General features: G+C 34.6%; 1 protein-coding gene across 2 annotated transcripts; it reads left to right on the plus strand.

Moving 5' to 3' along the window:
* Positions 1-123: 123 nt before the first annotated feature.
* Positions 124-10,077, plus strand: LOC128990308 (uncharacterized). Of its 2 annotated transcripts, XM_054412636.1 has the most exons (6): positions 124-205; positions 2,140-2,218; positions 4,765-5,460; positions 6,186-6,305; positions 6,583-6,695; positions 8,105-10,077. In XM_054412636.1, exons 2-6 carry the CDS (start codon positions 2,170-2,172, stop codon positions 8,213-8,215), a joined length of 1,089 nt encoding a protein of 362 aa, XP_054268611.1. In that variant the 5' UTR covers positions 124-205; positions 2,140-2,169; the 3' UTR covers positions 8,216-10,077. The 2 variants fall into 2 exon arrangements, with proteins under 2 accessions (XP_054268611.1, XP_054268610.1); XM_054412635.1 differs by lacking the exons at positions 124-205; positions 2,140-2,218 and adding an exon at positions 2,803-2,868.

Genomic DNA, 10,077 nt, shown 5'->3' on the forward strand with positions numbered 1-10,077 from the left:
TTCCCACTCCTCAGTGCGTTCAGTCTCCTCTCCTCGTGATCGCTGCTCACTCCTTGCTCCTAGTCCAGTCCAAGTCGCATCACCTCACACTCAAGACTCAACTCAGTCTCACACTCACACTCAACACTCAACTCAGAAACTCACACATATTACTCACTGTTGAGTAATGTCATCCTGATGTTTGTAAATCCCGATCAATTTCTTGGTATGTATTGAATAAATAACATTTCTTAATTATCTTTCGAATATGAGTTGAAATATTTTAAAAGTCTTTTCATAGATCGTAAACGTTGTTGTTTTTGAAATGACAGAGTTTACAATAAACTCGCTCTTCTGTCCACCATCCCATGTCTAAATCAGACACCCCACAATAGGGTTTTGGTGTCTCTTAAGTTTCTTATCTGCTATAAATATGGTTACAGAAATCATCTATTTGACGAGTAACTATGTCTTTTAAACTGTCTTAACTTAACTCTGGCTAATAAATTATAGCTAGAACAAAGTGTACCCTGTTTCAAACATTCCTAACATAGGTAGCCTAATCCTACCTCAATGATTACAGCAGCAAAAGTTGCACCACCAAGATTGAACATTAAAGCAAGTAGGTTGCTAGCCTAGGCTATAAGTTATTGTATAATTACAACCATAGACTTAGGCTTAAGTTAGATGGATTAATTTGTAACCTATCTAAATATTTATTTCACAAGATTTGCCACCCGTCCCGATTCTGCCGGGACAGTCCCGACTCAGACCCTATGGCCCGTGTCTATGTAACATAAGTTATGTGTTTTTTTTCCTGATGGGACGGAGGCTCGTCCGTTGAATTATATATAGGCCGTGACGTAACATCACTGTCAGACCTCAACACCTCAGTATCTCGAACTTTTTTATGGAACATTCATAATTCGAAACTGAAACCTGAAAAACTTGATAAGTTTTAACTCGAATTTTTATCATAACCCCTTCAGATTTAAGATATTGAGGTCCTTATTGTTCACATCAGAGTTAAGATTAGGCCTATAAGTGGTTTTTTTACCGTTAAAAAATGTCGGTCTTTACTATCGTATTACGTTGGTGGCCATTCTAGGCGTCACAGCAAACGAGCGTATTACAATCGTTAGCCACTGCTAGGGTTAAATGTTAGCCTATTGGTCTAGACTGGGACGGGTGGCGTCGTCCTGTAATCCAGCTACTAGGAGGTCACGAATTGTGGATATTTATAGGGATGCACTGTGGATGCGATGCTCACTGGTGTGGATTAACGTCCGCACTACTGAGTACTACGACTATCCGCAGTACTATCCTGATAACTGTTGTGGAAACTGAATTTTTACCCCATTAGCTGTTTGGGCTATTCGTAAATTACAAGGAAAAATGTGGTTCGGATTCCACTAAAAACTGTAGGTCCCTTAGTTGCCATTAGCTGTTTGGGCTATTAATTAACAGCTGTGTCTAAGGAACATGTCGGCCTTAGTCACTAACAAGACTACAAGATCGCGCCACTCATCCTACACTCATCCTTCACTCATATTTGGGTTAAAATACGCACATAGTGGCGTCCCCATCTTAAATAATTGATATTGGGATTGAAAGTGAAGTGTAACTTAATCAGGTCCAAATTGCAGAATCAGAATCAGAGTTACGGTAGCTATTTAAGTTGTCACTTCCCATTTGGCTAATGCTTGACTAGGCCTATGATTGAAAACAATCAGCTGTTGGCTTACTTCACTTCACCCACAGTTCATTCCACTTGTAATTGTCATCCGTCCTACCTTGTTTATTGTAATGTTGTATATTTTTATGGCAATAACTTCTCTTAAGGGTCTCAATTAAAGGGTGATTTTATTCACGCTTATGATTTTGCAGATGCATCAGCTGTTAGATTTGTTTTTATGTAGCCTAGATAGATTTTTGGTTAGTTTTCCCTCAGTTAATCTTTTTATTCTCATTATAGATGTTTACATTACGATAAAGTTACCTATTAGTTTTGATTCTGCTACACAGTTTAATTTCTAAACTGCAGTATAATTTGCATGGTAAGTTTGTGTCTTACTGTTTAATTTTTACAAACAGAAACACAAAGGTCGACGTTTTCATTCAAGGAGACTACGAGTTGAAAATTCAAAATGTTGATTTCAGGTAAATGTAGATGAACACGATGCTGCTATTATGGCCTCTCACTTTTGGACACAGTGGTGTTTTGGATTTGCATTTACATGTAAGTAGATGTTTTAATGTCTAAGTTAAAAGTTTTGCGTATTTGTCACTATAGGACCTTGCAATTTTCTAAATTTGAAGATTCAATGGAATTGATTGCTACACTTAGGCCTACTATACTTCAAAAACATATGAACCGATTGAAATTGTAATCATGTCACATTTGATGTCCATTTGTATAAAACAATTAACCAATATGTTACCTGATCTATTCTTTATTTTATTGTCTTGTAAAACTTGTGTTTTCATTATTAGTAAAAGCCTCAGGCCTACTCAAACATTCAACAAATTATGCTAGGTATGCTTATTTTTCTACAATTAGGCTATTGAACAAGCAATGTGTTATGGGATAAATATAAAAAAAATCATACCTAGTAATTTTTAACTGTTATGGTGCATACAAGGTTCTAGAAATCTACACTCCTTAAATATGTTAAAACAAAAATATAGTTAAATTTAAAATAGTTATTTAATAGTTTCATAATAATACAGTGAGTAACTTAGGTCGGAGTATTCACTGCGTTATTGGTTTAACCCTCCCTTACTGTAGTGTGGCTTCTTCCTGGTTTCATAATGCCAGTGGGGAAGGAGTTCTAGTCATGAGTGGTCAACATCTTTACAATATCTTCTCAGTTTTAGTTTCCCTTCAAGGTAATTAGATTTGGCAACAACTATAATGTATCAATCAAGTTAGGTATTTCATTTTGTCACATAATTTTTAAGTAATATGTAGAAATTCGGATAAACTAGCAATTGACACTATTGTTTCGTGTTAAGTGTTGTAGACGTCATTGTAAGGGGTTACTAACTGTGTATTTTTTTTTTTTTTTTACCCCAGACGCCAATTATATATACCACATTCTTCAGATCAATTGTTATATGTGTCCTTTGACAGAATAGCGAAATACTATGGATTTTGTGAGGAAATGGCCCAAACACTGATCTTAAATGTTGTCTTAAGAGAAATGTTGCTGGATTATTCTTATAATAAATGATCAGACCCTTATTCATTACAACCTTAATAAGACCCTTGATAGTGATGCTTTAAATATCCCCGTCACAGCATAATTGCAAAATTTTCATTTGCCTGATTGGATTTTCACTAAAATAACTTATTAGAAATATCATATTTATTCCCCTATTTCCAAACATTAGTTTAACGAGTAGCCTACATAGTTTTGCTGCTAAAGGGAAGGTATTAAGTGTTTTTTTTTTTGTTAAAATGTTTATAGTCGAGTATGGAATAAATAAATTTTCCAAATTTGGTAAAATTTTGTTCATAAACAATAAACTATTACAATTTACTTATATTCTCTATAACAACTTAAGAATTTTTAATTTAAAGTTTTTTATCTTCCCCTTAACCATTTGGTGCATAGTAATGCTTCAATATAGGCCTACTAAATTATTTGTTTTTGTCTAAGCTCTACATAATTTGTTGTTTTTAAGGTCAAAAATTAAAAAAAAACCTTAAAACCCCCCATAAACTCCGTTCCCATAGTCCAATCATACTGGTTCCCACGGGAAAATTTAGATTTAAACCTGTTAATAACAAATAATTTAATCAACATTGGATTATTTTTTAAATTGAGCTCGGGTTATTGGGCTAACAGACATATATTATATGAATTTGAAAGAATGGTGTTTTTGGCCTCTTAGGACCTAAAAATGAATAAGTAAATTGTTCCCTGGCCTAGGTCTTACCATGAGATCTATGGTAATAGGATTATTCCCTATATAGGAGATATGCTAAAAATAATTGTCAACAGCATTTAAAACATTTTCAATAGCCTATATTTTTTTAATAATATTTTATTTGAATGATGTCTCAAGTGTGGATTAACAATAAGTAGTGTAAAAAAGTTAGTTAGGCCTATGTATTTAAAATATAGAATTCATGTTCTGTTAGTAGTTTTAACTAAGTTAAATAAAATTAAGCGATGGTTTTATGCCACTAGGCCTACATAAAAATCAAGGCCTAAGTGAGATGATGACTCACATTATTATATACCCTATTCATATTATCAATCTGTGTTAAGGGTGCGCTCTACCTGTCCGCCGCACGTTAAGGCAAGGGTTTAGGATCACCGTCATTGTCAGCTTAGTTCTTAACCGATTAAAAATATATTTATGTTAATTTATTCATTCCTTATATCTGTAGGCTTGTACTTTTTTAATTTTCTGATAATGGTAGAATTTCAAGTGGGAGGTGACTGTAAATTCTTCAAAATAAGCGTTTTTCAAAAGCATTTTACACTTACATAGTCATAAATTTGAATCTAAAGAGTGAGGAACAATCTTCGGATGTAAAATATTTTAAAAGTTAAGTGAGTAATTTAAGTTTAAAAATTACACACACTGATTGAAGTAAGTTGGTGGTTCTGGGTTGAAACTTAAACATCTGCAAGCGCTTCTCGCGGCGCTGTTCAATGGCGCAACATAGCTACTGAGGCCCGAGTAGCGATTTCTGAGCTGAGGTAGAGCACACCCTTAAGAATGAGAACCATTATTATTGCGGTAAAAAGGTAATATTTTCTTTGATTTCAGTATTATGGGTAGCTGTGCTCCTTACATCAACCGCTGAGAGCTCCTTGGCTGTACCTAGAGAAGTCCTCACATCATTAGGAGACACTGTAACATATCAAAGGGCAAAAAGATCTCCTGACGAAGAAACATTCCAACCCCGCATTCCAAAAAAAGTGGAAGATTATGAAATAACAGAAGATGATTTCAACGATACGCAAGTGACGAGCCAACAGACCAGCAGTGAAGAAGTTTCTTTAGACAATGAGGATGAGGCCAAGGAAACTCCTCAGGTGATAAAGGACCAGAAAAACAAACAAAACGAGCCAAAAAAGTACAATGCAAGCGAGTTTAAGAAAGTCGCTGCAGAAATCAAACCTTCAAACGACAGCGCGGGTGAAAAACCAAAGCTACCCATTTACAACCCGAATCCAGTTATAAAGTACAACAATTCCTTTAAAAAAGATTCTAAATTGAATTCCTCTGTTGATTCTAGTTTCAAAGCGGATAGTTCTAATTTGAAAGTTCCCAGCAAATTTATGAGGAAAGTCAAAGGAGATGTCATTGAAGGGCCAGTCAACACGACTAAGGTAGCTAGTCTCAATGAGACTCGCTTGATGAGTGATCAGCCGGTGGCTATAGAGAGCGAGAGTGATGCGGTCAACAACTCTACGGATATCTCTGATGACGAAACTCTGGATGGCCTTTTACAAAACTCAAGTAAGAGTGCAAAATACATCTAGGATAATGACTTAAATTAGATTTACAATTTTATATTATGAACAAAAACTTCCACTTCATACTTCTTTGCTTCATAAATAATTCTCTTCGCTAAAAGTAGCGTTGAAACTTTAAAGCAATTTTCTAAATAGTTTTAATTAGCACATTCTCTACCAGGTGATTTAAACTGCTCAGTGTCTTGGTATTGTAAGGTATAAGGTGGCCCCTGTGATAGATGGTAGTCGATTGGTAAACACAAAGTTTCAAGAATAGTGCTAAGTAACGTTACCAGGACGAGAAGTAGGTGTTGCTGGTACAAGTATGATAGTTCCCGTGTGAGGCTTGCCAAGTGCAGGATTTCATGCAAGTACCGTAAAATATGTCTTCCTGGGTGTCATGTATGATAATTTTTGTCTCAGAAACAAATAAATAGTTAACTATATTAACACAATATTTGATTGTGTAGCTTTTTAAGGGTCTATTAAAAAAACATATATCATACCTTTAAAAAAAATTCCTGTGCACATGAGAGTAGTTGGTTAATTTACCAGACTACAGCGAAAATTACTGGACTCGCTGACTTTACTGTTGCTTAAAGCAACTGCAACTTTCTCGGCTACAATGAGTACACAAACTAAACTATCTAGGTATTTACTGTGTAATGTGGTAAAAAAGGTTAGTCTGCACACAATTTTACAACAAATTAATTTTGTATTTGTTTACAGCAAGTATAAGCGAAGACAACTCTACAAGCGCAGATGGCCGTAAAATGCCGTCAGAGGATCTTAACATTGTTCTGATATCTGGGGTTACTCTGGGTACAGCCGCGCTACTGGCAGTTGTAGGTAAGTGCACACGATGTGACGATTGGTGATTAATGTTTTATTTTACTCTTCAATGTCACACAGTAAACAAACAGTTTTGATGCAACGTTTAAGAAGTTTCTTTTATACTACTTGGTGACTATCTGAAATAATCAAAATTAGAGCTTCTTTTATGAATTTAAGTTTTTTGTGTGATGTAGTGTTCAACAAAATATGTATGTGTAAAAAATATCAAAGAACAATATATTTTTTCAGATTTAATATGAACATTTATAATTAACGTTGAGTGTTTGTACAGCAGGTGGAGGATTTATTTATTACCGTCACAGAATGTGGAACAAACCGCAGACGTTGAGTGACAAATGCAGCAACGCTGACTCTAGCGGCTACATTGATGACAGCACACTTAGGGTAAGTAATACAATACTTCACATACAGGCTGTTAAAAATGTAAAACACTATTTCTGTAAGGCAAATATTATTTGGTCTTTGACTTTAACTCAAAGTAAATTAGTTCCAATATTACTTAATTAACACGTAGAGTGCGGCCGTTCCCGATCGGGTATGGTGCTTGGCCCTAGTACGGTGCGCCCGTACCCCATCAGGAACGCTCGGCAATGCCTTTTGTATATCTTCGTTTTTGCTCTAGCGTCGGCCGAAAGCGGACCTATACCACGTTAGCGTGTAGTATGTGACTTGCATTTTGTTGTGGTGTAGGTTGGTAGTAAATTTCCCCATAAAATCCCCGTCTGGCAATCTTAAAAATCAACTTTTTGTCCCGTCTTTTTCCCTCCATTTGGTAATACAATTCCAATGGGATCGGCTACGTTCCAAACAGTACTGCTATCTGTGGATGTTTAGCGAACTACGTCGACTCTCGTTGTAAAGCAGGACATTCCCCGCACGTTATTTGCTATTCGTCAGACTAAAATTGGAAAGCCAATCAAACGCAGCAATCGGGTTTGTCCGACGCTGAGGGCTGCGCCGCACTGGGGATACGCCCGCCATTTTACGTGCCGCAGCGAACGTGTTAACTTGTAAAAGTGGTTGTGTTGCTCCTAGTGGTTAGCGTCTCGGACTTTTTAGTGTGGGAGGGACGGGTTCAATTCCCGGCACATCCATAAAAACTTTATTCTCATGTTGACCTCTTGTGAACTACCACTTTCGTAGAAACAAGCTATATGGTAACAATATATAGCTTATAAGGCATCTTGACTTTTGAAGATTTTGTCTTAATGCCTATACTATAAGGAATTATTGGGTCTGAAAACCTTTTATGGATACACCAGAGACTTGTTTCTCCAAAGTAATTGGGACTTGGCAACTAACTAAAGCCCCTTTTGGCATCACAAAATTGTTTTCCTTTCACCAATGTAGGAATACCCGTATTTATCGACTGTGATCGCAGTAATATTCATGTTTTTTTCTATTGTGATTGTGTTCTTCCTAATACACAACAACCAAAAGAGAACTAACAGAATGGAACGACAATGTGAGAAGATTTATGAATATACACTAAGCCATAGGCTATTGGCAACTACAGTATTCCAAATTTTCCAGTCATCAAATTTAATTTATAATTCCTGGTTTCTTTGGTATTTTATACCAGGACACCGTAGTTAGTATTTCTAAACATATTGTAAAGCTTTTTTTAATTTGAAAACAGTAACATTTTCTCCCCAGTAAATTTTTCGGATCAAAAGAACTCTGGTCCACCTACCTGTTCATATAAAGTATTAAAAACGAGGAGTGATTGATGTTATCAACAGTGATCTCATAGACAAAATTTTTGGAATAACGTTCTAATTTTTCATTTACAGGAGAATTCAGAAGAAATGTACAGTTTGGACAATGATTCATTCCTGAATAGCTTGGAAGCAATGACGATTCAGAACTACTGGACTGACAATGTCAAGCATACCAAGCTGTAAGCTGTAGCAATATTCTCAGTTAACCAAATGTGCATTTTGCGTCCATATTTATACATAGCCCTCACAGGAGTTGTATGGATATTTCCTTTACAATAACACTATCCTGACTTTTATATAATATTTCTCAAGTATATTTATGTTATTGAAAGTTTTAAACGCATAGTAAAACTATATACACGATGACCTTCAATCAGTTTAAATAGTCCAGTGTTTAAACAAAGTGCAGTATTTTATATGACTGTTATTTTTATATATTCAGTTAGAGTTAGTATAGATTCATCACAAAAATAACTATTTTATTTATGCATTTTACATGTTGACAGTGTTAAGTGTTACCTTAGCTCTGATGTTCACTTAAGTAGGTTGTAGAACACGTAGTGGAGGGCTGAAATGTCTGTGATGGTAGGATAGTTCACACCGGACGATTAAACCAACCTTCAGGTCATTTTATACTGTTTTTTCATAGTATTAAATGTATTCTTGTCTTTCTTTGTAGCTAGACATAACTAATATTTTTTGTAAATTTACACTAGTAGGAAATGTACAAATTTATACATTTGTAATTTTCCTGTATATCGACACGGTTTATTTTGTTGCAAATATCTTTAATCGGTTGTGATTTATTTAATTGTTACTAATGTTGGCTTCGTGTTGTTAAGTTTTAGTTGCGGTTATGTAAATAGGCGATGCAAATTATGACAGTGTAAATACTTTTTATTTTTATATATTGTAAATCCACATCCCACAAAACATTTTCAAGTAGGGTTAAATGAAATGAAAAGAAATACCTGACTACAATTTACATGTATTGGAATCTAATGCAGGCAGTTCAATGTCAATATGAGCAGAGTTAAGATGGGATTGGCACATATTTCATTGTGTAAAGTAATTGCAGCACTGTACATTTGTTTATCTTAGGTTTTTCAACTACATTTCACATCTGTTCTGCTAGCCTCTTTTATAATTAATCTTAGCTCATAACAGATATTGATTTTCATTTGAAATTTTTCTATCGTGAGCTAACAACTCATTTGTTGAAATTTATATTGTTCTACTAGCAAAAACTGTTTTGCCATGGCATTTAACAAACTAAAACCCATTTAAACTAAAACACAAACTAAAAACTTATTTTGATAGATTTTTTAAATGTTATTGTGGGATTTGGATTAATTCTTTTACCGAACAAAATTTCTGTTTCTCTAGGTCTAGTTTTTCGTTGTTGTGAGTTACATAGCTTGAGGACCATAAACAGTAATGAATCTTTCATCCAGCGTAAAGAATGTTAAATAGCTTTTGATACCATATAACTAAGCATAAACCTAATCCTCATAAATAGTTTTTATTGGACAATAATTTGTATTAACTAAGGATATTTAAAACATCATACTTTGCATATGGAACCTTTTAAAATTGTTGTTTTGTTTTTAACCTTAATGTTTTGCAATTGCTGTAATTTGATTCCTGTAGTTCAGGAAGTTTAGCATCTCCCATTTACAGATTTGTATCTAGATATGTTATAACCTAATTCCACATTTTTTACAAAATTGTAATAATCAAAATAATTTGTTAGAGCAATCATAACATATTGTATTAGAGGAGGTTATGGCAAAACACATTGTTGGAAATTCAAGAAGATTGCAATAACCTGTTTATCAAAATGCTGTATTGTTGTGAACTGAAATGTTTTAGTAGCAGATTATCAATAAGTATCTCAGCTTAAATAGTAACGAGGCTGAGGGAGAAAGTAAAACACTGTTTACTTTAAGGTCACTTAGATTTTCTCACTAAGGTTGACTATTTTCTTCTGTCCAGATGGTTTTAGAGCAAATTTGAATTGGTAGAAACATTCTAAAAAATTCTTT

Source organism: Macrosteles quadrilineatus, unplaced genomic scaffold (assembly GCF_028750875.1).
Source record: "Macrosteles quadrilineatus isolate MER2022 unplaced genomic scaffold, UCM_ALF_1.0 Scaffold_3__2_contigs__length_128488019, whole genome shotgun sequence".
Classification (NCBI taxonomy): Eukaryota; Metazoa; Arthropoda; class Insecta; order Hemiptera; family Cicadellidae; genus Macrosteles; species Macrosteles quadrilineatus.

What these genes read in the sequence shown, in the direction of transcription:
- LOC128990308 (XM_054412635.1), top strand. Translation starts at nt 2,817, where the DNA reads ATGAGTGGTCAACATCTTTACAATATCTTCTCAGTTTTAGTTTCCCTT. An exon ending in TGGCCTTTTACAAAACTCAA is followed by an intron (nt 5,461 to 6,185) that starts GTAAGAGTGCAA and finishes ATTTGTTTACAG; the next exon opens with CAAGTATAAGCGAAGACAAC. An exon ending in CGCGCTACTGGCAGTTGTAG is followed by an intron (nt 6,306 to 6,582) that starts GTAAGTGCACAC and finishes GTGTTTGTACAG; the next exon opens with CAGGTGGAGGATTTATTTAT.